Here is a 27,635-nt window from a genome sequence, read left to right on the forward strand (position 1 = left end):
AAAACGCGGTCTTCTCCAGCCAGGCCTCAGCGAGGCACATGAAGGAGCTTGTTAGGGGTCTGTTACTGTATGTCTGCTGACGCCTCCTCTGGGGCTTTCCTTTTTCCTAGCTGTTTCCCCAGTTTCTTCTTCTTGGACCTTAACTATGCTGAGTGAAAAGTGTCATGAGCACTAAATGATCATCACAGACATGGCACTCAGTTCCGTTTTTATTGTAAGTTCCAACATTACTTATAAAGGAGACGCAGATGAGAAATGGCGTTTCTGGGGGCGATGGGCAGGGCGATGCGACGTGGCCCAGGGCAGAGGGAGGGCGACAGAGAAAAAGAGGGACAGACAAGACACAAGCCCCTTCATCCACAGATCAGGAGTCGCAAAGGGGGGTTTCGTGTCTCGTTTTTTTCCCCGAGTAGACACTCATCCTCGCCCCTATGCGCCAGCCGTGCTCTGGAGGCCTGGCCTGCCGAGGGACTCCGGGGGCTCCCGTCTCTTCCATCTCTCTTGCATCTGTCGACCTCCATCTCCCCAGGAGCAGCCTGAGAGCCCAGGTCATCCACCACGGCCACTTCGGGTTCGTGTGAAGACCTGGGCCTGCCTTCATCGCTTAGTAAGGATCTGCAGGGCAGGCGACATCGTGCCAGAGCGGACACTGTCCATAGTGATACGTCATCAGGAAGTGATGTCAGCAGGATTGCTCGGTAGTCTCCACAGGATCATGCTTAGGGGTTAACTATGTACACTGGACAAATCAGGGAGCGGGTTGCGCAGAGTCAAAGGGAGGGACAGTGTGATCACTCTTGAACCTCCAGCTCGCCGTCCCGGATACGCCAGCTCCAGCCGTGGCCAGAGTCCGGCGCGGAGACGCAGCACAGCCTGATCCCGCTGTCGCAAACCTCGTCATCGTAGTGGACCGGGTCTCCCTCCGACATCACCAGGCTGAAGGCTGCCTCTGAGATCTGAGCGGGAAACACACACACACAGGCCAGGTGAGTGGGCGTCAGAGTCGCAGGCTGCTCTCTAGCGGCCTGCCCCGTCCTGGGCTCTCGGAGCCCTACTGTTCAATCTACACTGAGGGGCATTCAAACACAACAGAATTAGCAGCTTTTGATGTGTTTTAACGTCTCCCAGTTTATGGACGTCAAAGATATCCGCCCCCCCCCCCCCCCCCCCCAGATTTTTTCTTTTTATTTCCTGTAAAATAAAACTGGCAAGTGAACACACCTGAGGCTAAGATAATTTCCACCCCAGACCTTAATGTTCGTCCCATGAGACGAGCTGTTCACTCCACCCACTGGCCCTGGAGCATTTCCAATTTACAGCAGATGGGAACCCAAACTAAACAACCAGGCCCATGCATGTTCCAACCACTTCATCCAGTCCATCACAGGGCCGATGCACTGCTGACCACTGCGCCACCATGCTGCACCATAAGCAGGACCCCCTTTCAGAAGGTCCAGGTCCCTGCTGCTCCCGAGTGTTCGGAATCAGGTTGTTGGTTTCCAAATGCATTTCAAGAGATTTAAAACGGAATTTGAGGCAAAAATGAAAACCTCAGCTGCAAGGTTGCCAAACGATTACAGTTTACATGAGTGTTGTGACTTCATATTACAAGTCTCTAAATCTCCTTTTTACTTCTTATTTGACAATTTAGCTACATATGGGTTCTTAAAAACAGCGGAGTGTTGTCTTACTGGCCCATGCTCCTGGTCATCAGAAACAGGGCAGGAGTGGAATCCGAACAGAACTCCTCGCTGTGAATTCTCACCTGCTCACTGATCCCGGTGGCGATGTGCCCCACCTTCACCTTGGGAGCTTCCCGGATTCGCAGCCACTCCCCCTCAAAATCCCGGATCAAGACATCAACGCCTGCACAGCAAAACACAGCGCAGGGATGTAATTCCACACCGCCATGTTGCAAAACACCTGACACCGTTTGCTGCATAAGTAAACCAGCCACTGATGCAACTACCAAGAGACGGGGCCTTTCTGGGAAGACCTTACTGTCAAACAGACCGGCAATTAATTGTGCGATACACATTTCGGCCACATAAACATTAAAAGTGCAGTAATGACAGAAAGCGACTAGGAGATGTCGCTGTGTCACACAGGCAAAGGTTTGATTCAGTGCTTCATTATAAAAGTCACTTGAGAAGTTCAGAGGCTGGGTTAACTTCACAGCTGGCAGTCTGTTATATAATGTTTTTATCATATATAATATATACAGTATAACATTTTTAAGTGCCTCTTTTCTGCACAAAGGGCTAGGGGATGTCCTCTCACCATTGAAGCAGCTGGGGGGCTCAGAGCTGGGGCCCAGCCAGGTGTCCATGCTGAAGCTGTGCCCATCGGTCTGGCTATTAAAGGAGAAGACCCCCGAACTGAGGTCATCCCTCACGCTGAGAGACCAGCGCCCGGAGTCCTGTGGGTGGGAGAACAGGGACACTGGTAAATGGACATAATGGTAAATGGTGCCGTGTGGTGAAGTTTACAGCTTTATTTACACCAGTCCTGGTAATAAAGTAAGGTAACTCTCAAACTTTCTTACCTCCTGTAACACTACTGTGCCATCTTCTCTGTTAATAATGTTTGTAATGTTATTGCTGTGCTGGACTGCGCCATGGAGCACATCTCTCCCAGTAAATAAGAGAGCTTGAGCTAAACCTCTTTTCCACATCCTAAATAAATGTGTGGTGCCAGAGTGGACAGTCCTCCTGGCCCTCTTGGTACTTTCTGCCCCGGACCACCCTAAGCGGAGCTCCCAGTTTCCCCCATGTGGTTTCCCCACTGACCTTGTCGCCGGGGTCCCAGTGGGAGTAGCTGTCACTGCTCAGGCAGGACAGCAGCTGCTCCTGCAGCTCGGGGGGGTGGGCCTGGGACAGGCTGGTCATTAGGAAGGCTGCAGGAAGCACAGAGGACACACACACACACACACGTCAGGAGGTCAGCGCCAACGCACTCAGTGAATAAGAGATGCCGGTTAATGGTTTGAGGTGGAAAACAGGGAGGGCCTGTGTTACACACAGGAGAAGGAGGGTGTGGAACTTCACTCCCTGCTGTGAAGGATGAGGTGAACTTGTGAAATATGTTTAGGTGATTTGTATGGACCACAACCCAGCATCTACTGGGCAGACAATATTCCTGAAAAACATCTCAAAGTAAATGCTCAAAGTACAAAGGGTACTTCTAACCTCTGTCTTTTTCTCCAAGCACTATATTCTTTCAACTAGTTGTTCTCCTTCAAAGTTCTCCTTGGCACATAAAGTGCTTTGTAGCAGAAAACTGTGTTGCAAGGGCAACGCTTCAAATCTGCTAGGAAATATGGCTGGAAGGCTGCTGTTGCAGACTGTGTGACCCCACGTGTTCCCCAATTTACACACAGGTTGGTATGACACTGCATCAAACAACGACATGGCTGATTTACCTCTCTCTAGTTGCTGCATCTCTTGCTTAGGCACTGTCGGGGTGCAGGACTCTTGTTTTTGGGGTACAGGGCGAGGGACTGGCTGGGCACAGAGGGACTTTGGCAGCTCAGGCACAAACTCCTCCTTGTACTCCTCTTCTTGTTTGTCTTGTTTCTTGTCCTTGGCATTTCTTCTCCAAGAGCCCTCGTGCTCTGGCATGAATCTGAGGGGCTCCTGCTGTGAGCCGAAGGGGCTGGGAGGGGTTAGGAGAGGCTCCAGTGGGTCATTGTTCATGCAACTGTCCAGCGCTGGCTTTGCACTGGCCGGTTCCAGATAGGGTCCTTTCACAGGGCTGGTGAGTCCTCCCACTGTTCGGACACAAACACAGTGAGTTTCTCACAGTGCTCAGTGATTGCCACAGCTCATCAGAAAAGCTTGTAGGCTACAGTATAAATCTTACTCTGCACTCTCAGATATCAGATAGCTGAAGCAGCGAATCAGTCTTTACCCAGTGGTGAACTGTACTTGTAAAGACAAGGATCCAGTCAACATGAACTGATCCAAGACCAAATCCTTGAGTTTTATTCTTTTTTATTTCTGTAGCGCCTAGAGACTGGTCATGATTTTTAGGATTTAAGACTTGCCAAGGGATAGCTGCTATCAATCCAAAATTACAGATAGAAATATCAGACGATACTGCTACAGCAACTACTAAGATACCCCTTGAGAAAAAAAAACTTGCCTGGTTTACAAATACAGTATCTGGAAGATTCTCAGTGTGGAATTTGTGGAACAAGTTCTTTATAACAGACAGCCATCACATTTCAGACCTGACTAAACCTATCCAATGGGCAACTGAAAGAACATTTTGCCATTCTGCAGGTCTGAGACAGATACATGCAGGTCCCCCCTAAAAGGCAATCTGCATCACCTTTGGCCTTGTGATCTCAATTCTGATCTCTACAACAATGTCCACCCGATTAGACACATGGAACCCCAACCCCCACTCACCTTTTTCCAAGGCCTTGTCCACCTTCTTCTTCAGTTCCGCAGCTGAACCCCTTTTGCTGGGGTCCTTCTCCAGCCCCGCCCTGATGACATCAGCAGTGTACGGGCTGCAGGTGGGCGGGATCTCGTTCACTGGTGGGGGCTCGTTCGCAATCTGGCGGGACACCAGAAAATCATAAAATCGCAGGAGAGCAATCGGTCACCAAATGATAACACTGGTGACAGACAATCCTCTCGATAACAACCCAGCACAGGCGAGACTATCCATCTCTTAGATTATTCTCTTTAGATAAAACAGGGTGTTCCCTGTGCATGGCATTCAGAATAAATGGTGACCCATGAACCAGAGGACACAAGTGAAAGTTTTCATAGAAGTGCATTTAAATCTGAGAACGGGATGCAGTTCTTTATTCGAAAACTTGTGGGAGTGTGGAGCATATTGTTGAACTAGCTTCCCTCAAAAAGACCTTGTATCAATTAGCTCCAAACTTCTAAATGAACTAAATGGGTTGAATGGCTTCTGATTTGCAAGCTTTCTTATGTTTCTTCTCGTGATCTTAGTGGACTTTTGTGGAACCTCCCTTGTTTACTCTGCCCAGCAAAGAGAGCATTCTGCAGCTTTCGCGTCCTTCCTCCCTGATGTGGATGCAGGCCCTTGCTCTACACGTCCCGGGAGCTGCGCACACCCACCTTCAGGCACAGCGGGTGCGTGTAGTAGCGTGTCCAGGGGTGACAGCCGTTGAGCATGTGCAGCATCATGCAGCAGCTGCTCCACACGTCTGCCTTGGCGCTGCAGGGCTCTCCGCGCACCACCTCCGGCGCCATGTGGGTCTCCGTGCCGTGCAGCCCCTCTCCTGCAGACACACACAGACACGGGCATGGGGGGAGTGCTTCCTGTGCGTCTCACCTCACTTTCAGACATGTGCACCCTGGTATCTTCAACCCAAATCCTGGGCTGTATGGTAATATAACCCACAGCTAGACTGAAGCCCCAAACCCCACTTTATAGCTGTGGCGAAGTGCAGCATGATTCTTTCTTCAACTTACAGCCTCATGTATGGGCAAGGTGTTTGGAAAAAAAAGAGCAAGAATGTGTCTATGACTCCAGCTACTGAGAAATGCGGCTAACCATGGGACACTAACCTAAGGACACAAATGGAATCTAAGGGAGAGGGCGTTTAACACCAAAAGCAGGAGGATCCTCTTTATGCAAAGGGTTGTGGGTGTCTGGAACGAGCCATGTTGTTGTGACAGAGAACCTGGCTTCCTTTAAGAAATGGCAGGAAGAGATGCTGAAGTCAATCGCCTGCTAGCAATGAACAAGCTAGCCCACTCGAATGGCTTCCTCCCGTTTGTGACCACTGTTACTCATCTGAGACGTTTCAAATCCATCAGGCATCATGCTCTACTGAGTGCCAGCCAGCCAGGGGTATACAGTACATAAAGCACTGCTTGGTCAGTGTGTGAGAGTGAGGCTGGCGCCAGTCAGGGTTTGTAAGGGAATACTTACCTACAACGGCTCTGTGATATTGTCCCTTGAAGTCCAGTCTCTCTGAGTGTCCAAAGTCACACAGGAAAGCATCCTCCCCATTCTCTGACAGCAGCACGTTGTCAGCTGAAGAGGAAGACCGAGAACGCTCACTATCCTGCGATCAAACAGCACTGCAGCTTCTTAAACCACAAGACTCCTTCAGACCAAGCACTTCACTCGGTTACAACATACTGGAATTTTGAAGTACAGTGTGTGTGAGAGTGCACTCTCCTTTCTGACAACGCAGCAAAGTCTCTGTACGCACACCAGAGGGCGCTCTCACTCACAGGCTGCGCTGTTCTCTGGGCCCGGACGTCTAAAAGTCTCCGCCCCCACGACACGCGATTCCTGGAAATCCCCACACTTCGCTGCAAGTAAGGCAGGGTGCGCCTTTGTTCCACCACAATATAAACCCATCAAATAAATATCACCATGCCGATCAGGCGGTTAGATTGAAAAAAAAAACACGAGAAAAAATTCCCTTCTTTTTTTTCTGACAGGTAAGACAAAAACAAGTTCGCAATTTTACAATAATAACAGAAAAAACAAGGGATAGGAGTGATCTCATCTCCTTATGAATTCAGAGCACTGGCTTGCCCCTCGTACAGATTGTATATTTTTAATAAAACAGCTTTCAACTACATCTCCTCAATGTACTTATACTCTTTGGAAAGGAGACTTGTACAGGACTACTGATGGTTAGCAACACACTGTAAGTACAGCCCTGGTTTAGAAACAAGTAGGAATATACGCCTTGTCATTCTGAAACCAAAAACAAATTACTCTTTTGGCCTTGCTGAACCACAGCTATGCTGCTCTCATAAACACCAAACTGGGATGTCAAAATAAGAGTGTTTAAACCTACAGATGATGCTTAAACACTCTTATTTTGCAGTTCTTCTCTGTACGTTTTTGTGCATCTCTGTGGGTGTGCATGGGTTTTTGCATGTCTGAATGCTCAGGGTGTGCTCGTCTGTATATACTGTTTTGTGTATCTCAGCTTTGGCATGCGTGTTTTTGTGCATATGCCCGCATATGTGTGTATCAAGGTGTTTCTGTTTGTCCCAGTGTGTATGCGTATCTGCATGTGTGTGTCAGTGTGTTGTTTGTGTCTCAATGTGTGTTTGTGTGTGTGTGTCATGATGTGTGTCTCAGTTTGTTGTTTGTATCTCAATGTGTGTCTCTATGAGCGTCTCAGTGTGTTTGTGTGTGTCTCAGTGTGTTTGTGTGTGTCTCTGTCAGTGTCTCAGTGTGTTTGTGTGTGTCTCTATGAGCGTCTCAGTGTGTTTGTGTGTGTCTCTATAAGCGTCTCAGTATGTTTGTGTGTGTCTCTATGAGCGTCTCAGTGTGTTTGTGTGTGTCTCAATGTGTCTCTATCAGTGTCTCAGGGGGTCTGTTACCCTTGATGTCCCGGTGAAGAACTCTTCTTTTCTCCAGGTGCACCAAAGCCTCCAGGACCTGGCTGTGATAATGCAGGGCACGATCCTCTGGGAAACGGCCCCTCTCTTTCAAGAGCTGGCCCACAGATCCTAGAGCAGAGGACAGTTTTTTGTGGTAAGAAAACAGCATCATTTTACTATTTGGCACAGATAAATTTCACAGACGGTTTAGTCCATCAATTCTGATGTCAGGGGGTTGCACCAGCAGGTGATGTCATGTTGCAGTCAGCACAGTAACATCATGCAGTCTCCTGGGTTCATGCCAGCATCAGCTCTGGGGTGTGTGTGTGTGCTGGGGGGAGTCACTTACCCGATTTGAGATCCATGAAGAGGGTGACAAACCCTCCCTCTCTCACGGCCCCGAACAGCTGGACGATTTGAGGAGAGTTAAGGGCACTCCACGAGCCCACCTCCTCGTAGTTAAAGTTGTCCAGGAGTATCTGTGCCAACAGAGAGAGCAGAGAGTCAAGCCACTTCCGAAAACTGCAGTTGAAAAGAGGCATAAACTCAGGGCAGCTTGTACATATTTCACAGACACAATCAAAAGTCTTCAGAACCAGCTGGCGTGTTTAATAAAGAAGCTGACACAGAGACAGACCCTGCACACACTACAGCACATTGTTAAAAACGCTTCACCACAGCACCCCTATTGCTTATGCACAGGGACAGGCAGATGGAAGCAAAGGCAGACAGTAATAGATGCACTGGGAGGAAGACATGACAACACTGTCCAGTACCTTCTTGGCGGCGCACTTGAAGCCTGTGCTCTTGTCCTGGATTTGATACACCTCTCCGAACGAGCCGTTCTGCACGTGGCTGCAGATGGAGTACTCCTCGCCCTCCCTGTACCCATAATTCTGTGGCTTCAGGTTCTGTAACACAAGCCGACACGTGTGCGCGCTCAGTACCCTGCACAGGAAGGGCCGGGCTGCCAGAGCGCATGGTCCCATGGTCCCGTGGTCCCATACAGACCCACATTCTGCGGCTGAATGCAGAATGAAGGGAGAGTGAGGAGAGAAAGAACATCAGTCTGGTCAAAAGAAAAAAACAAACAGATTCTCCAGGATACACTTTACAAGCTACACATTCAGCAAGACAGCCCACCTCAGAGCAAGGGAGTTGGAACTGAATGAAAGAACAAACTGACAACAGGTTGAAAACATTAAAAACCTTCCAAATAAGAGGAGGCCTTTTGGAGCACCTTGCTCTCTTAATTGGAAAGATTTCACGGCATTTTCAACAGCACGATCAGCTTTTTCCAGATAGCATGAGAATTTTTATTTTTTTAAAAAGGCAAAGAAAGAAAGACAAAGTCCAGCTGCCTGCCTTGAGCCTCACCTCGTTCAGTAGGATGCCTTCGTTTATTTCCTCCTCGCCCCATCGCCCCTCCTCCCCCTGGGCACACGCGTCCCTCTTCACCTCCTGGAAGAAGGGCTTCATGTACGGGCGCTCCCCCAGGCTGACGCTGCCCCGCAGGGCCTGCACCGCCAGCCTGCAGCCCGCCGCGCTGCTGTCGGGGGAGTCTGGGGGCGACTCCTGGCCATCCTCCGAGAGCGCGAGGCTCTGCAAGCCCCTGGGCGGGAGCAGGGAGACCTTCCACAGCTTCCCCTGCTGTAAGAGCAGGAGGGCGGTGTCTGGAAGCTTGTAGGGCTGCGCTGTCTCGAGGACTGGCGTCCTCGGCCAGCCGGGCACCTCTGTCTCCTGCACCCCAGAACTGTTGGGGCTGCTGTAACACACACTGGGCCCAGAGGCCTGCTCCTGGAGAGGGAAGACGGAGGCGAGGTCAGGAGGAGATAGGAAAAGTGTGCTGGGAGGGGTCAACGGGTACGACCACCGAAAGACAAGGACACACAGAGACACAGAAAAACGGGACTGCGAGTTTTGTCGCTGGGAGTGCCTTAATTTAAGTGTAAAACTGATTAAACGGAGTGCACACGGACTTCAGCTGATTTCCCGTAGATTAAATATCTCCCAAAGAGATTAAACTTTTTAAAGTGTAGCTCAGCCAGTATCTTTTGCAGCTTTATTTGTCTTAAGGATTGAACACAGAGATAGGAAGGCTGAGTACTGCGGTGCATTTAACTGGCGACTTTAACAGAATCTTGGATTTTAACAGTGCAGGGATCTGCGAACTGTTGCAGGTGCACTCATTGAAAAAGCTAAATGTCATGTTGCTGCACACAGCTGTGATTGCAACAGGGGACTTTAATAGGGATGCAGTCATCAGTGTGTAAGTGTCAGCAGTTTCAGTTCCCTTTGCGATCTGAAACTCTGGCATTTCTTAATCTCAAAACCACAGGTCCTCAACAATGCGCTCTTTAGGGTATCACTAATCCAGGAATCAGGATTTACGTGGAACAATCTGCCTTATGTCACAGAAATATTCTTTATTATCACAGACAGGGTTTTACATTTACATTTACATTTAAAGGAGAATAAATACTCTATTCGAACAGAACTACATTTCTTGGTGCAGCAGGTACTGTATCTTATCTTTCTTCAAAAATCTTTCTTAACATTTTATCTTCAATTTTACCAAGAAATGTCAGTGATCTTAAAATTTAAGAGCATTCACATACTTTTACAAAAAAATAATGATCAAGATTAGATATTTTTATTTCTATACGAAAGAACACAGGGTGTATTTATATACAGTTTTTAACAGGGGTCGAAATCCTGGTCACAAAGGGTCACAATCCAGCTGGTCTTATAAATCACCCTGAAACAGTTGGTTTCTCAAGAGCTGAAACAAGTATGAGTTTCGACCAATTTAAGAAATTGACTGATTTATTCAGTTAAGTCTATAAATGGCCAAATGCAATGCTTGAGATCTGCAGGGTGTAAATATTTCTATTTCAAATCCTTCATTGCACAAATCACCTGCTGAAGCAGTTAAAACAGGCTGTTTCCATGTGTCCACAAGGCTGATGGCTCAAGGGTAAAAGCTGCTGGACAATGGCTACCCCAAGCCCAGAGCAGGCCATGTCTTGTCATTAAAACCACACCTCTTCCTATTTATACTAGCACATTTTCCAGTGCAGTGGAGGAAGAGGATGGTGACTGAACGACTGAGCAGATGTACTGACGTTACAGCACCACAGATGTTACAATCTGGGCGAAAGCACCGGTCCTGCAAGAGTGGTGCTGTCCAGTGCTCGGGTCCGAGACGTGCCGCCCAGAGGCTGTACCTGTGCTTGAAAAGAACTGTGGAAGCTGCTCTCCTGCTCAGGAATTGTGGAGGGCTTCCTCTGTCTCTCCCTCTCTCCCCTCTGCCTCTGCCTTTTCCTTTTCCGCCTTTCCTTTCTCCTGCTTGTGTGGCCCTCTCCATGGCCTGTGGTGCGGGCCACATTATTGTGGTCTAGGGAAGATCTGATAGGACAAACGATAGCGGACACAAGGTCCAGTATTAACGTGTGGGCAGTAACAGCACAGTGGTCTTAGGACAGCATGGTTATTTACTGTACGTCAAGGTCCATAGCACTTACTAAAACACAACAAGATCAGCAAAACAAATTAAAACCAGATTATAACTCTGATTGCAAAAAAACAAACCTAAAAATATTAAACAGCGGAGCAGAATATTATCTGAGTACATTCGTTGTAAATAACAGATTGACACTGATCATGGAGTGACTTTAGATAAGGAGGCAGAAGAGGGCAAATACCTGAAACAGTGTGGCGAGCCGATGAAAGGCCCCTCTGAGCAAGTGGGGCTGAATTCTTGTTTTCCTTCACCTGACGGAGAGAAAAACACACACAGGACACATTAAGCAGGGGCAGCTGTTGTATTCACAAAGCATCAGCTTGGAGTTAAATTCATGGGACTCTCAAGCCTGTCTGGATCTCGCAGTGGAGCCAGCTAGATTTCTGTAGAGCTAGCCACTTCTTCCCAAACCACTGCTGCCTGCTGTTTTAGCTTCGTAACCCAGGGAGGGTTCGGATCCATCAATTGACAGTAAAAGTACAAGCAATCTTTTTTCTGGTTATCAACATCTGTTTCTTTTGCACTGCCTGTTAGAGGCGAGTCCAGTGCTTAAGGTGTTCAGTCTGTTCCTTGCATTCTCTTTCCATCTTTAACATGCTACCTGTAGATCTGACTCTCTGAGCCCTGTCCAAATTCTGAACCTAATAATGTTTGCAGTGCAAGTGATCTCTGAACTACGTAACTGTACAAGCGGCCTGCTCGAGTGGTCAAACCATGGCGGTCCCCAGTGAGATGCCCCCACCGCCCCGGTGCCCTGTGTCCTACTCACACTCGGCCTGGGCGATGATGGACACGCAGCACAGCTTGTCCTCGCCCTGCTGCGCCTGGTCCACGTGCTTGGCGGTGCCGCGGGTTATCAGCTGGGTGATCTGTGGGGGGAAAGGAATGTCGCTCAGGTGCAGGCTGTCCTTCCTCTTGCGCGGGGGCTGGAAGTGCATGATCTTCTCACTGGGGCCCTGGTACCCCTTGTACGGGACTTCGAGGTCCTTCTGCGGTTCCATGAAGGGGACAGTGGAGCCCCCGATCCTCTGCTTCCACACCTCCATCCCTCCTGCACTGAGCTTCTGCACAGATGGACAGAATGAAAAGATTCATACACACATTAGTCTCTAAAGGCCTGATTTCAGTATCAGGCCCTGCCGGGTCAGACGTTAATAGTTTAGGTAGCAAAAACATCAAGCTTTATACAGAAAATTAGAAATGCTGAGACAGCAGAGGATACTAATGAAAAAGACTTAGGTGTCTCTGCAGACACAATGTGGGGCAGCAATTAAAAAGGCTAACAAAACATTAGGATATAGATTTAAAGGCATAGAATTTAAATGAAGGGATGTTATGTTAAAATGGTAAAGCACCAGTAAGGCCTCAATTAGAATATTGTGTAGAGTTTTGGGTTTAATGTTGTAGCTACTTTGGTCACACCATTGTACTCGGTAATTTACTGGTCTTGGAATCTTAATTGCCAAGGCTGGACCTGACCATTTTGGCTCTAGCTTGTCTGAAAATTGTGCAGTGGAATCAGAGATAGGATGTGATCGGACCCAGATAAAATCTCCCTCCTGAAACCAATCCCCCTTTTTTTGCTCTACTTCTTGAACCCATTTTTTCTGTCGCTCTAATGAGGAGTATGAAGGTGGCTCTGGGGAAGGAGCTTTGCGCAAAAGACGTTCTAGGGGTCCCTTTAGTTTCCTTCCTAAGGTACAGTCTTATAGAAAAGATATCACTGCTGGGCATGAGTTCAAAGGAGAGCAATGAGATGTATTCTGGGGCTTAGGTGAGTGTCTTATACTGACATGCTGAAGGAACTGAGGTGTTCTGGTCTTGAAAAGAGATGACGACAAGGTGACCTGATCCAAGTATGTGAACACATTTCAAACAGGAGGCACTGCTTCCCCAAGGGCCGTGGAGGAATGAACGAGCTATTCAGCCATGTTGCTGAAGATGACACCCTGGTTTCCTTGAAGAAACCAGTGGATGAGATCCTTTTGTCAATGAGCTACTAATTACCAGCAGGCTGCATGGGCTGGATGACCTCCCTGTGTTGGTACCTGTTCTTGTTAGAGACAGTGCAGCAGTCTTTCAACTGAGATGAAGAGGGGAAAGTCAAATATGTTTATTTCCAGAACTGCTTCCTTTACTAGGTAGCCAGGTTGAAGAACACATTCAATGACGTATGAAACAACGCAGCACTTTAAGATAACCTGAAGAGCAGTTGTTCAAGGCTGCAGAGTTATTCAAGCACTGTGTCAGGATGCCCTTATGAACATACTTTTTTCACTCATTCGTTATATTGTGACTAATTCCACCGAACACAGACCAACAATAGCCATTTGTTGTGGAAGCGCACTGACATTATGTTTTAAGGTACTTTACATTAATGACCATCCAAACCACAACTAAGAAGAAAACACTGTACAATCACTATCTTCTGCCTTCAACTGTCTAAACTGTGACTCAACACCTGCTTGGAATCCTCACAAGCTCCCATTGTTCAGCAAACAAAAGATCATATAATGCTTTTTTTCTTGTGTGGTGCAGTTTTCTCAAGTTACCACAGTTAATCTCTCCAGCTAGATCTGATCCTTGTTTTATCAGAGCTTCAGGTGGGTCAAGGTGGCAGAAATACAAAGAGATTCTGTTTTCATGGCAATAAAAAGTGAAAAGTGATCTCTTGGCTGTTCGATTTTTCTCACAATAGAACAATTACACCCCTGCTGCTGCGTGTCGTGAAGGACAACATGCAGAACTATCAGTGAGCAGTTAAAGGAAGTTGCAAGAATTCAAGTTTGACACTGGAAAGCAGTCTTTAATGCTCCACTGTGTGCCTGTGAGAATTCAGTGAAAATCTTTCTACAGCAGCAAGTTTCCATTTCTGTCATGATTAAAAGCACACAGGAGCAGTGTAGACTTGTGGGGCTTTGGACTCATAACTGGAAATTATAAATTCACATCTACGCTGCAGATGTTGATGTTCTTCCAGGGGGAGTGACAAACACTCAGATTTACACTGTTAAGGCTGGGGTAAACACTGGGCTGAAGACCCTTCAAGCTTAAAGAGCATAAAAAGCAGAGCACCCACTGGACATTCTAGTGTTATTTAGAACTCACTCAGCTGCTGTATTCTGGCCCAGTTCTGTCTGTCCTGTTCACATACCACAGCTGGAGTGTTGCCCAGCAGACACAAAGCAATCACATAACACAACAGACATGCTTCACTGCACCAGCTGCAGTGCACACAACCTCCAGCCAACAGGCTTTTACAGAAAGACGTAATACAGATCCTACACTGCAGTATGCCACTCACTCCTCTCCCCCTGCTCATCACTAGCGTGCTTGCAAGTGGTGGTACTGTGTTTTCATTTGCCTGCATCGATTGCTCTCCTGCACTGCTTTTTGTCCTCTCCTTTGAAAGATTTACCACAATGGATTCACCTGTGATGACGTCACTGACGTCAATTTCTTCACAGCAAATGATGTATCGTTTATTTACCGTCCAGATTATTTCAAAGCACAGTGACGTCATTTGAAAGCCGTAGAGAAAGAAAGGTCAATCCCAAATTGCGATATACCAACACCATGAAACACAGTGAGGCCGAGGTAGGGCTGTGCACCCTGCACGGTTAATTAACTCGACTCGCTCTCTAGTTGCTCTGTGATAGTGAGACAGACGTCAAGCAGACGTTCCTTTTTCCATTTGCCAGTATTAATGACAGAGATGCAATAGCAGTCTCGCGGCACATAGCCTCACTGCACCTCACACGGACTTAATCTGCGTGACACAGCTTCCATCTCATCAGCCTTCATTTTGCCCATTTTCCACTCCTGAAAGCTGTGGTTCTCCCAGCAGAAACACAGCGTACAAGTCAAGGAGAAGTGGCCACTTGCAGAGGCGCAGGGTGGCTGCTGGGGTTGTCAGCGATGGAGCGCACACGTGTGTCTCAGCCTCTCCCCGGCAGCATTCCCTAAGTGTATAAATAGTTTAGCTGGAGCAGGAGCCGGCAGGCAGGGGACGAAATGTTAAAGTCAGCTGTCCATGTCTCTCCCAGAGCCGCGGCCCCCTTTCAAACTCCCAGCCTGTCCACAAGCTGCACTCTGCCAAGGGCAACAAGCTCTTTCCCCGTGCTGTCAGCCCCATGTTTGTCATTGTCAAAAGCAAGACAAACCTCTGAGAGAAAACACACTGGAATTTCTAAATGTGCTCGCACACTGTAAGGCATCATCAAGAACATTACGAAAATGTCAAGGAAAAGAGTGAAAGATACCAGGATTTCCTCGTATAGCACTGGATCTTTTAAAAGTATGCACATCATGTAAGACCCAGAAAATTCCTTTTGTTTAAAAAAGGTTTTTTGCCTTATAATGTTTAAAACAATATTCGGAAAACAATCAAAAGAAAATGAATATACTGTAAAACTATTTCTACAAATATACTACATACAACTCTTTTAGCACTGCGCAGAACTATGTCCAAGCCTTCTTATACAACTAATGTCCTTTTGTGTTGAGAGACTATTTTATTTTTATTTAAACCGGTTTTCAGAATATGAAGAGCACACTCTGCAGCTTCTTAATGCTGGGAGAGCAATAAAGTCATCTAAAACGATGCCCATCCTATAGGTGCTTATCAGTCCAGAAAAGACAATGTGCAGGACGTTTTAGATACTGTGAGAGGGAGGGTGCATGCAGACACAGCACTCAATGTAAGTCAAGACACTATTTCTACACACTTAGAGACAGAGATGTGATAATCATTTACTCTTTTGTGGTACAGAATCGTCTTCCATCCTGCACGCACTTAATCCAGAAATGATCGTGTCTGTTTGACATTACACTGAAATCACCTCCGTGGTGTTTAGATTTGACGCAGCAGCAAAGCATGAACAGTGAGAACAAGACCTCCATGCCTGTGACCCTAACCTCGGTGCAAAACACACCCTGGGTATCTCAGACAGCTACTGTACTGTACCGAAGCAAGAGGACATTTTCATTCTCAAATTCACTCAGCTCCTCTCTCTGCACACCCTGAGTGTTACGTGCAGAGAAGTGAAGGAGCCCAGAGGAAGGCGGCATGCAGATCGCAGTCGAGGAAGCACACACCAACAGCCCTTGCCCAGGTTTGGGGAGTGGCAGCGCCAACTCTGCACAGACTCGGCTCTCCTCTTTAGAAGACCTTTTCCCCAAGGCACAGCACGCACTAATGAGCACCGAGTATCATGTGGAAACTTTTACTGAAACAAAAAAACATACAGCCAGAAAACTGAAGAAGAATCACATTCAGCAGGAGCGGAGACTGATGAAGATCATGCACCGGCTGGCTCGAGGGGCGAGTGCGCTGTTGTCAAGCTGTTAGCTCTTCGGTGCCAATAAAAGTCTCACAGCTGGCATCTGATCTATGTTCCCGACTGTCTCATGCCTTCTAAACCAAACCCTTTACCAGTGGGAGTGACTGAAAACTGGTGTTTATGGCCCCATTTCTAAAACTACAGCCTCAACTACAGTCTGTGCACCCCCCCTGCATGCTCTTTACAGATCTTGACATAATGGCGCACAGTTATTTTTCTTGCCTGTACTTCCTGCTACACAAAGAGCAAAGTAACAGGCCAGGAATGGAACAGGTCACAAAATGTCTTTAGAGATAAAAAGGCCTTAAACATACCAGGGTTGGCTTTCAGTCTTTCTCGTTGTCCAGTGCTTTCACAGCAGGCTTTCAAGCGAAGGAAAATCCTTTAGCGCCCTGACTCCTCTCCTTTGCCTCTTAGCTTCTCTTACTTTGCTCTTATCCCACTGGCCTCCAGCCAAACCCTGAGCTCTGAGTATCTGAGCTCTGATTGGACGCCTGTGTTTGTGAGTTACGGGAAGTCAGTCTGCGGTTCCCAGCTCCCTCCTCCCCATAGAAGGCAGGCCTGGGCTGGCTCTACACTGTCACACACAGAGCAGACAGCAGCCTGAACGACCAGCAAGCATTCTACTGGCCCGGGCTACCCTCTGCCCACGTCCCCATCCTCAAAGCAGGATAAAAATCCAGATCGTCACCCAGATCTGTGTTCTGGAAGGAATGGCCCCCTTCAAAATGTTCAGTTCGTGGGAAAGGGTTTGAGAGCTTGCATGGCCCTGATATCTGTGCCACTAGCCCAAGAAGAGTCGGCCAAGAAGGTGGCCTTTACTGTCCAGTCTGTCCTGAGGTGTGTGTGCTATGCCAACAGGTAGTGATCCTCAGAGCAAGCCGTTCAGCCAAACCTGTTGAATGTGTTCTCAGCCAAAACTAATTGCATTCACTCCTTGTGTCTGATACTGTAAGACCACTCAAAACTTTCCATCGCCTATTTATACACATCGTGCCTTTATTGTCTGAAATACTTCAGCCTAACTCAAGCTCTAAATGAACTCTTCAACAGACTGTCTGGGATACAATTTTAGAGTAACCAGTTCACCAAAATTGGAATTAAAAACTCATGCGAAACACAGATAGAATAAAACCCTAACACCTGCTTTATGGTTATACTCAGACAATCATGGTAATATATGGTAGTAGTGTGTTGAGTGCCGATATTGGCATGGTGAGCATAGGTAGATCCATCTATGTGTGTTTGTTCAAGTATCCCCCCATCTGTCCATCTGCTCATCCATCCATTAAATGTATAGCAATCCAGTTTGGTTTGTGTTCATTTTAAGTACAGGCCAATACTCTATAATACACTAGAATAAATTTTACTGCCACTTCATTCTTTTATATAGAGTATTGGAAGACAAATTGCTTCTCATAAACCTCCCTTATAGATACCAACCACAGCAATCCCAGCGGCTACACAGAGTAGCTGATGCTGCCCAGTATTACCAACAGCGCTTTGACACCAACAGCGGAGACAAGGTGAGAGTGCAGGAATGCCGATGATCACCTCTGTGCATTGACTGCTGGAACTGTGAGCCGGGTATGAGCAGATGATGCAGAAAGTCCTTACAGACATTAAAAAGGGAATGTCAGAACCGGAAGAAGGAAGAGAATAATGAATCAAAGGCACAAAAATGTTCATGCAGTGTAATCCTTGCTGGGCTCTCTTGAGTGTGGCCCCACAGCTTGTACTGCAGCATGCCATTCATAAAGCACGGCCTCAACAAGGCATGCATTCCACACATTAAACCCTGTATTAAAATTAGCCCTGCTAGTCTAAAGTTCTGCTGCGATTCTGAAAACACAAGAGCTGGGGCGTCTGAGGGTGGGGTTGGTCTCTACGAGTGACACAAGAGAGGGAACATCAGAGGTGACCTTTATGCAGTGGGTGGGAGAGAATGGCTTCACTGTTCTTCATTCCATGGGATCTCTCACTTCTTCTTTTATCGTTCCGCTTTTTTAAAAGCCACAGGCGTCACCTCAGGACACCTCCGCACTGCGCTCTCGAAACTGCAGCCCCTGTAGGGGAGACGGCGCAATCATCCCTCCCGCCGATACCCAGCGCCTGACCACACCGGTAAGTCTCAGCTGGGAAACAAGACAGCCTGCTGCTCGACCCTCTTCCACTTACTAGACAACTGCATCGCGTATTACCTGCCATTAGTCCTGCCCGAAACTGTCACCTGGTCACCACGTTGAACTGGCAGTGAGTGACTGTGGCACATACTAACAGCTCTCAACGATACGTAACACACGCCGAGTCTGGATATTTACTACGTACTGGTCCCTCACAGAATCTGTTTCTCTGAGGTCTTCAATCCCCACTGAAACTTCTTCCCTAGACCACTGGCTCCCACAAATCCCATCAATGAGAACATTTTAGACCACAGCCACACCATGGCGCAAGGACTCCTAACCGCCTGCTCCAGTCCTACTCAATCTACTTCATCTTTATCATTCAAGACCGTATTTTGTCCTCCAACATGTCCTCCGTGTTCCTTGCATATTTTCTGCAGGCATTGGCTGTATGCGCTATTTCTTCATCAGGACTCCCACTTTGTGAATAAAGAAATCCAGCAAAAAGGAACAATTTCTTAAAAGGACTTATTTCAAGTTTTATAATAATGCTCAGCTCAGTGCTCAGCTGCCCTTTAATCAAAACCTATTTACAAAATCCAGCATGTGTCCATCTCAGAATCCCTGCACATCAAAATAATTTGGAAATAATAAGGAAGTATAACACACACATTAACTAAAATAACAATTAATGTGCTCATCATATTATTAAATCCGGGACCTTATGTTTGAAACCGAAAATGTCTGTGAAAAAGGGGTTTGTAAAAACAAGGCACCAAGCCTCTGGTTCAGATATTGGTAAACAGACTGCTTCCTTCACCAAGCAGCTGACCTTAAAATTGAAAAAACCCCGTAAGACCAATCACCAAATCTGCCAACTTCCACATTCCACAACGGTCTCTTCTTATGAAAGTGCCAGTGCCAAAGAATTCACAGTAACGTGACCTGATGGTCTCTGAACCTACCGCGGTAAATATTTCTATGCAGTGTTCCAACCGGACTTCTATCATTCATGTGAAAAATTCTGCTTATAGGATGCTTTGCACATCGAAGCAAATCACACTTCAGTCTTTCAAAAGGACATGCTGTGCTGTTTATTAGGACTCATTAAAGGGTGAAGGCTCAGAGTGTCCAGTTAAGAAAGTGGTTCAGAACTTTTTCACAGTGTCCACTGGGATTCACTCCAGCTGAGCTGTGAGTGGTCAGTGATCAATTGATGATGAACAGACACAGGTAATGGCACGGTATCGGCAAGCTTTTTGTCCTTCTGCAGAGGTCCAGTTGGTTAAACCTCTGGCTGCACACCTGAATGAGGGCAGTTCTGAGACTCAGATGATACAGGAATTATACTAGTCACAAATGTTATTTTAGTTTTCAAGAGAAGGCAAACTTAAAAATATGTCCCAAATAGAAAAATTGAATTGTTTAGTCTTGGATTAAGAAAACAGAGGAAGCAAAATTCAGGGGATACAGGGGCACCCCCAGGACCAGGGCTGGGACTGGGTGTTAGGATGTTAGGAGACTGGGTGAACTTACATACAGGGGTCAAAAAGCAATAAAAGAATGACCAGATTTTCACTTTACATCATCATGTCCCTGTTGTGGGACACATACTGTACATCTAAACAACTCAAGTTTCAAGCTTTTTGCTTGCTGTGTTAAACACTGCCACACCACTTGTCTGATCTCTCAGTCATTGACAGATCTTTGATCTTAGAGTCTGTCTTTCAGGGGTTCAGGGTGGCGGATCACATTGGTTACCCATTGGCACTGTCAGACAGGACTTTGAGCCTCATTATTCTTATATTCCATATCTTGCCCCTTTTTCAAAAAGGCGTCTACCAGGGTGGTACCCAGAAATCTGTAGTTCTTCAGAAAAGAATGAACTACACAGACTCATGATGTAGTCCAATAAATGATACTTAGTCACATGCTTAATTTTATACTGCTTTTAGATTTTGCAATATTCTTGTATGTCAGTGTTAGCTGCAAGGGTACCATTAGCCAATTTGTGCTGTGCATGTAACAGTGCAGATGCCAGGCTTTGAAGTGCATAATTAAACATGATTGGCATAGATCTGGTGCAGATAAGTAACTGCAATCCAACCACAAACCAAAGAGCTAATCAGCCTTTCCTGGGACAGACAGGACTGCTTAAATGTGCCTGCAGAGAATGGAATAATTTTACTGATGAACACAGTGCAGGGTGTTCCATTGCCCAGAAGATGGGATGATTGGGGGTGTTAATTCATGAGCAGGAATTCATGTGTTCAGTATTGAAAACAGAGAGTTAATAGCAGGATATCTCGATGTTAGACAACCAAGCATTTTAACACTGTAGTGGAGGATGTTAGGATAACATTACCAGGAAAAAATGCAATTACATGGCAACATTTTTCATCCCATTGTGGAACAGCAGAATGAACAGAGCTATCGTGTAAGACTAAGAAATGAGCTTCCCCTAAAGTGCAGTGTTGAAAAGAACTGCACTTAGCTCTCCTTCATTAAATGGAATGCTAAGCTGCACTCACAAGTGACTCATCCACGCCTACTCAAATGTACAGCATTCTTTGCATTTGTGTAAAGAGAACCCTGGGCTGCATTTCTATGAGGCTGTGTTATTCTAACCACCCCCAAACTGTGTTGGAGTGTGTGCCAATTTCAGTCCCTGGTAGGATTCATCAGATTTCCACAGGCATGACTGGAATACTTCAAGGGCAAGGGCCTGGTTAATGACTGGAGTTCAAAACTCTGCAGCACACCCTTCATAAAGACCGGCAAGCTGCAGGCATCATGAATTGTAATATTCATATACAGCCAGCAGCCATATCACCCTGCAACTCACAACTGGCAACCCACTGAATCAGGTGTGAGCCTGATCAGTACCTGGATGGGAGACTTCCTGGGAAAAACTAAGGCTGCTGCTGGAAGAGGTGTTAGTGGGGCCAGCAGGCGGCCCTCACCCTGCGGTCTGTGTGGGTCCTAATGTGCCAGTATAGTAACAGGGACACTATACTGTAAACAGGCGCCGTCCTTCGGATGAGATGTAAAACCGAGGTCCTGACTCTCTGTGGTCATTAAAAATCCCAGGGTGTTTCTCGAAAAGTGTAGGGGTGTTACCCCGGTGTCCTGGCCAAATTTCCCATTGGCCCTTACCAATCATGGCCTCCTAATAATCCCCATCTATGAATTGGCTTCATCACTCTGCTCTCCTCCCCACTGATAGCTGATGTGTGGGGAGCGTTCTGGTGCACTATGGCTGCTGTTGCATCATCCAGGTGGGGCTGCACACTGGTGGTGGTGGAGGGGATCCCCATTACCTGTAAAGCTCTTTGAGTGGAGTGTCCTGAAAAAGCGCTATATAAGTGTAAGTAATTATTATAATTACAAACAACAATGTTTAGTATTCACCCATATGTATATATAGTATATATGTATATACTGTATATCAGTCAGACCCAGAAGAATGTGGGATGTTTGGATCATGAAACCACTGAAGTGGATCACTTCTTTAAAGGTACAGTTACCTATAAATCACTGGAGACCCTGGTTAGAAATGTGTAGTTGGTCTATTTAATTAACTGTGTAGTTAATTAAATAATTAGACCAACTGTGTAAAAGAGGGCTTGGAAGACATCAGGCCCTCTGGGGACTGAGTTTGAGACCCCTTGTCTAGTAGAAACAATGTTTCAATACAAACACCAAAACCTTTCTCATAAGATCACTTTTTTTTAGCTCAGTGATTTTTGTTGTAGTATTTATAGTTTGTTTTTAGTTTATGTTTTTACTTACTGTACCTACACAATCCTGCACTCGTCTACAATAAATATCATCTGCCAGGTGTTTGCCAAGTCTTCAATTGTATCTTAAGCACTTCAAATTTTATTTGCTGCATCTGCTGCGTATGATATTGCTTTGAGTACACACGTAAATACTGGATAGTTAAAAAACAGGTACCATTACAGATTGATCTTTAATTAAGTCAGTGTGTAGATATACTCAGTGAACACACGGGCACTAATTATAAATCGCAGTGGACTTTGCAAAAGCTCACTGACAAAACCTTTAGCACTGAACTGTTTTACCTCACCCTGCTGTCCAACGTGTGAATCAGCTACCTGGACAGCATTTCAGAAAAATCACAAGACTAGTGGTGCCTGCAACGTTCCTTTAGCCTTTTAATTCCTTCAAAATGAGACGAGTTTGCAAAAAAATTGAACACTAATATAATAACAAATTATACACTACGTCTTTAATAAATAGTATCGATAAGTGTTCTAATAAATGTATTGGTATTGTACAAGCTACAAATAAAATATAGACTTAAATATAAATTATTATTAGTCTAAATGAGTACCCTTTACATTTAGATATTCCAAAATATAATGGATTGAAACGCACTTCTCAAAGATACATTGTTACTACTGTACAGTATATACGCTTGCCCTCTAACTTCTTAAACAGTTTGTGTACAGAAATAACATCAAACAAATAACAGAAAACGACAACAAGCTGTTTGTTTAGGCAATAACATTTAAGGTTCAACGCAACATAAGTATAACCTAATCAAAACAGCAATAATCGTAAACCTTCAAATATTAAACATTACATTTAATGAGTTTTGCAATGTCAACAATCGCAAACCGGCGCACATTAACATAGTTGTTAATGAATCAATGTCTTTCTGAAAATTAATTGCTATATTGCGCGTAACTACGTCAGTATTTAGAATTGTTTTAGGGTGCACTGCATAAACAAACATTTATAAAAAGCAAACCATCTTATTTATTAAAACAATGACGATGTGTTCTGAGAAGCACGGGTTTCACAAAGCGGGTGTCGGATTCCGTCCGTTTACCGACAGAAAGGGGGGCAGTTAAAGATCTCTGTCATATATAGTTACAAAATACGGCTAATCACGTTGAAATGCCCTTTCTTTGGATCCTGTCCAAACTCCCCGAAGTACAAGAAGGTACACTTTCCAAAACCACGCCATATTCGGAACAGAAAAAGTCCGTGATGGCTTTTAAAATCCGGAGAGATTCAGAAGAAGAAAAACGTCTCATGTTGCTGTACGGTACCTACTTCCCCTTTTCCAGCCATCTCCGCCATTTTATGTATAAAATATATATTTTTTTGGTCCTAAAAATTAGTTTGCTTTATCTTGCAACCCTTTGAAATACCGAACCGAGTAAAAATGGACACGAACTCACCCGAGATCTTCGCTGTATTTTGTCTGGAAGAGTTGCTTGCACGGCTCGGGAGTTCTCCCGGTTCGGCCAGGGGCACAGCACTGACAACAAAATGTCTTGTCTCAACGATACACATTACATCATTAACAAGAGGATGTGACAGATAGAAAACGAAAGTATTTCTCGTGGTTTGTTTTTTAAACAGGAGGTCGTTTTCTAGCTGGGTTTGTGGCTCAGGCTGTTGAATGTTAACTTGATATTTTGTCTCTACAATGAGAAATATCTGCTCAGTGAAACCGGGTTTTCTTTCTGTTACCTCGCGTAAAACGTACAGTAGTGAAAATCATGCATCTGGGCAGCATTTCCTTTCTGAAGCAGCAAAAGGCCAATGTGTAAATCCTCTGCCTCATGATGTCATATTAGAAAATAACTGAAATACTGTATATTACACCAAAATATCGTCGGCTGTATAGGTTTGAGCCTATAGACACCTACTTTTAAAATCTCTCACAAATCCTAAGGTGAAGCTAAGAGAGTTTCTGTTGGAATGACACCCTCAGACGTTCCACAGAACTCATTATGCAGGACTACTGGTATAAAGCATTTCAGCATAACAATGTATTGTAAGGCCCACACATAGACACAAAGGACAAAATAAAGAGACACCAATCAGCCTATCCAGGCTTTCTTTTGGACCATGCGATGAAACCAAGAGAACAAACTCCACTTAGAACACACTCCTGGCTAGAATTGAACCCTGTACCGATCGCCTGGGCACCACAGAAATTATTTCAGTGACAGGACTGATTTAAGTAATGGCTGCTCTGCGATGTCTTGAACTACATTGCGCTACACTGATGTGAGGGAACTGAATCCTTTTAGTCTTGAACAGGGGAGACTGCAGGGGACCTGAAACAGATTTGAAATCCTCCAAAGGCATTGAAAAACAAAATCAACCCACCAGACTTCTTCGGAATTCACTGTGACAAATGACCCCGCAGGCACAAGTGTAAAGGACATGGAAGTTTAATTTAAAACTAAGGACAGGGCGCACTGCTTTACGCACAGGGTTGTGGGAGTTGGGAACAAGCTACCCAGTCACGTTGACCCTTGTTTCCATCACACAATGACTGGAGGAGATCCTTGGATCAATTAGCTACAAACTACCAATCAGTTTGGATGGGCTGAATGGCCTCTTGGTTGCAACTGTTCTTGTGCTTCAGCTAAAGTAGAAATCTCTGCAACTTGCAACCTATGAGGTTAATATCTGGGCAACTAGTGAAAGCCGTAATAAGTTCTCCCTGGACACCTCTCAAGTACAGACAGATTACTTTATCCTTACAAAAATAACTTGACGGTTTCTACAGACATGCCCTGTGGATTTTCGAAAGAGACTCTGGAAATTTCTATAGAGAGGTTCCAAGTGTTAATGTATTACTAAGACACCTCCAATGTGCTGGAAAGCTTTCGTCGTGGTTCCCGAAACTGAAGTAGCTGATATACTCCCTCACGCACACATTGTCCTGCACCCTCGCTAGAATCAACGGCCCAAATTCACTGTTTAACAATTTGCCCGCGGAGAAGTTTAATTTTGTGTGCGTATATGTCACCCTCAGTTTTAAATTTAATCAGCTCTTAATGATGTACCTGTATATTCTGGACAAAACACATTTTAAGATACATAAGGTATGAGAAGGAAAGGGAGAATAGTTCAGCGTCTTCCCAATTCGGGGTTAGACTGCCCTCTGCTGGAAAGTTTATATTCCTGCAGCGCTCGTCATCCCAGAGCGGCGCAGAGCTCTGACGTAACTCGCAGCAGTCTGCACCTGCAGCCCAACTGCGCAGCAGATCGGCTAGGGCGTGCTGAAAATCTGCTTCGGCAATTGAATTAAGAGGGAACTTTAGGTTAAAATGAACGTTTTTATCAAGAACATGTTTATTTGTTCTTTTGCGGCTTTAATAATTTTCATTGTCCCTCTCTCCAGGACAATGTAATTGAATCTCCTCAGTAATATTGGCTACACTCTGTGCCCCGTACAGAGTATTTTGCGTCATTTCTTATTTCAACAGGCTGTAGTATAACCCCAAGCCAGTGTATTGCACCAGTGTAAACAATTCTGCAAGACAAAGCTTCTGTTCCAAAGAGCAGTGCAGAATAAGATGATGGAATTCTTCAATCTTGTATCAGAAGAAGATTCAATCTTCAATCTCTAAAAAAAGGCGCCATCCTTTGGAATGAGATGTAAAACCGTGGTCCTGACTCCCTCTGGTAATTAAAAATTCCAGGGCATTTCTCAAAAAGAATAGGGGTGTTACCCTGGTGTCCTGGACAAATGTCCCCCTGGCCTTTACCAATCATGGCCTCCTAATAATCCCTATCTATGAACTGGCTTCATCTCTCTTTTCTCCACCCCACTGGTAGCTGGTGTGTGGGGAGTGTTCTGGTGCACTATGGCTACAGTTGCATCATCGAGGTGGGACTGCACACTAGTGGGTGTGGAGGGGATCCCCATTACCTGTAAAGCGCTTTGAGTGGAGTGTCCAGAAAAAGGGCTATATGAGATAAGAAAACTTTATTGGCCAGATACAATTTCTTGCATTAGGAATTTGTCTTTTCGCAGACCCCAGCCTGCTCTCCATGAGACACACAGGCAGGGAGAGAAGCTGGGGGTCAGAGCACAGGGTCAGCCATTGTTCAGCGCACCTGGAGCAGGTGGGGTTAAGGGCTTTGCTCAGGGGCCCAACGGAGTAGGACTCCTCTGCCAGCCACAGGATACGAGCCGGGAACCTTCCAGCCACAGGTGCAGAGCCTTAACCACAGTGCCTCTGCCCCACCACCTCATGTGGATAGATAAGACTTAATTGATCCCAAAGGGAAATTGATTAAATTGATGTATAAGTGCAAGCAATTATTATTATTATTATTATTATTATTATTATTATTATTATTATTATTGTATTTGGTTGATATTAACAAAAACAAATGAGGGTGGTAGAGAAGTGACTAAAAAACTTTGTACTGTCTTTCTGATAAAAGACCCAGCTAGCTGTTCGGTTTTGGAAGTTGCCTGTAAGGGGGTATGCTAGTCTATAAAGTCATAGTAAGGGGTTAACATTAGAAGGCCAAGGAGGTTTTTGAATGTCTGCTTGCCACATCAATACCCATCGTCGTCACCTAGTAACAGTGAACAAGCCTGGCTCAGCTGGGAATGTTGGGACATGCTTGGAATGATCATGCGATCAATGCCCTGACCAGACCAATCCTACCTGCGGTTCGGGATAACGAACGCGTAGTAGGCCGTGGGGTTCTTCCGTGAAGGCCGTTCACAGAATGGTCAGCAGGGGGCGCACCTCGACCTACGATCCGATTTCAAGTCTGACTTTCCTAATTTATCGTTATTTTTCTCTCTTTTCAGGGGAGACTGCCCGTCTCTGCTCACGGTGACACGTCAAAATAAAACCTTTGCGATAGTAAATGAGCATTGCACAACATTACTCTTCCAGTGGCTCCTCAGTTACTAACGGTTTTGGTTTAAAAAAAGGCACTCTTCCTTATAACAGTTCATATCCAGCACGGTGGACAGCATACTACGTCAGTGAAGTGCAGTATAAATGCAGCGCAAGATCAAGTGGCATCAGTGATGCACAATACATAGCAAGCAAGTAAAAGAGCAGAACGAAAGCTGTTTGTGAGCTGATGTTTTGTAGTGGGCAGTGTTCTACAGGGAACAAGGGACACAGCCCTGTTGTTTCTGGGTCCATACTGGTCCTGGTTCACTGCCGACTCGGTGTAGCACTAGGAACGGTCTGACAGACTCAGCTGTGCGGCAGACTTAGACACTTTCCATTGTTCAGCTCTTACCACTCAGGGTTTTCCTTTCATTCCGCTGAAGCACAACACCGGTTATTCTCTGCCTTCGGAATTGTAGCCATTTGGCTTCAAGTCCTATCAGATCTCAGTGCTGTAGAGCGAAATGTTGCCTTTGAGCACGATGGATGTGTAGAGAGGAACACACTATGTGAATAACAAGCCACACCCGGCCGCGGGCCAGAATTTATTTGACTGGTAAACGTAAATGGGTAAACACTTCACATATTTTATATATAATTCAAGT

The 27,635-nt window shown here is 45.8% G+C and overlaps 1 protein-coding gene across 2 annotated transcripts; it reads right to left on the bottom strand.

Moving 5' to 3' along the window:
- Positions 1–191: 191 nt before the first annotated feature.
- Positions 192–23,700, bottom strand: map3k14a (mitogen-activated protein kinase kinase kinase 14a). 2 transcript variants are annotated; one of them, XM_088623288.1, is made up of 16 exons: positions 23,542–23,700; positions 11,633–11,927; positions 11,045–11,114; positions 10,568–10,748; positions 8,718–9,137; positions 8,117–8,251; positions 7,690–7,819; positions 7,341–7,469; positions 5,920–6,024; positions 5,100–5,263; positions 4,413–4,563; positions 3,422–3,769; positions 2,790–2,896; positions 2,281–2,419; positions 1,766–1,866; positions 192–956 (listed from the first exon to the last, which is right to left on the bottom strand). In XM_088623288.1, the coding sequence occupies exons 2-16, from the start codon at positions 11,907–11,909 to the stop codon at positions 792–794; spliced, it is 2,622 nt and encodes an 873-aa protein (XP_088479414.1). In that variant the 5' UTR covers positions 11,910–11,927; positions 23,542–23,700; the 3' UTR covers positions 192–791. The 2 variants fall into 2 exon arrangements, with proteins under 2 accessions (XP_088479414.1, XP_088479415.1); XM_088623289.1 differs by lacking the exon at positions 23,542–23,700 and adding an exon at positions 16,520–16,911.
- Positions 23,701–27,635: the final 3,935 nt, after the last annotated feature.

The sequence above is a fragment of the Lepisosteus platostomus genome, chromosome 28 (genome assembly GCF_059453375.1).
Source record: "Lepisosteus platostomus isolate fLepPlt1 chromosome 28, fLepPlt1.hap1, whole genome shotgun sequence".
NCBI lineage: Eukaryota > Metazoa > Chordata > Actinopteri > Semionotiformes > Lepisosteidae > Lepisosteus > Lepisosteus platostomus.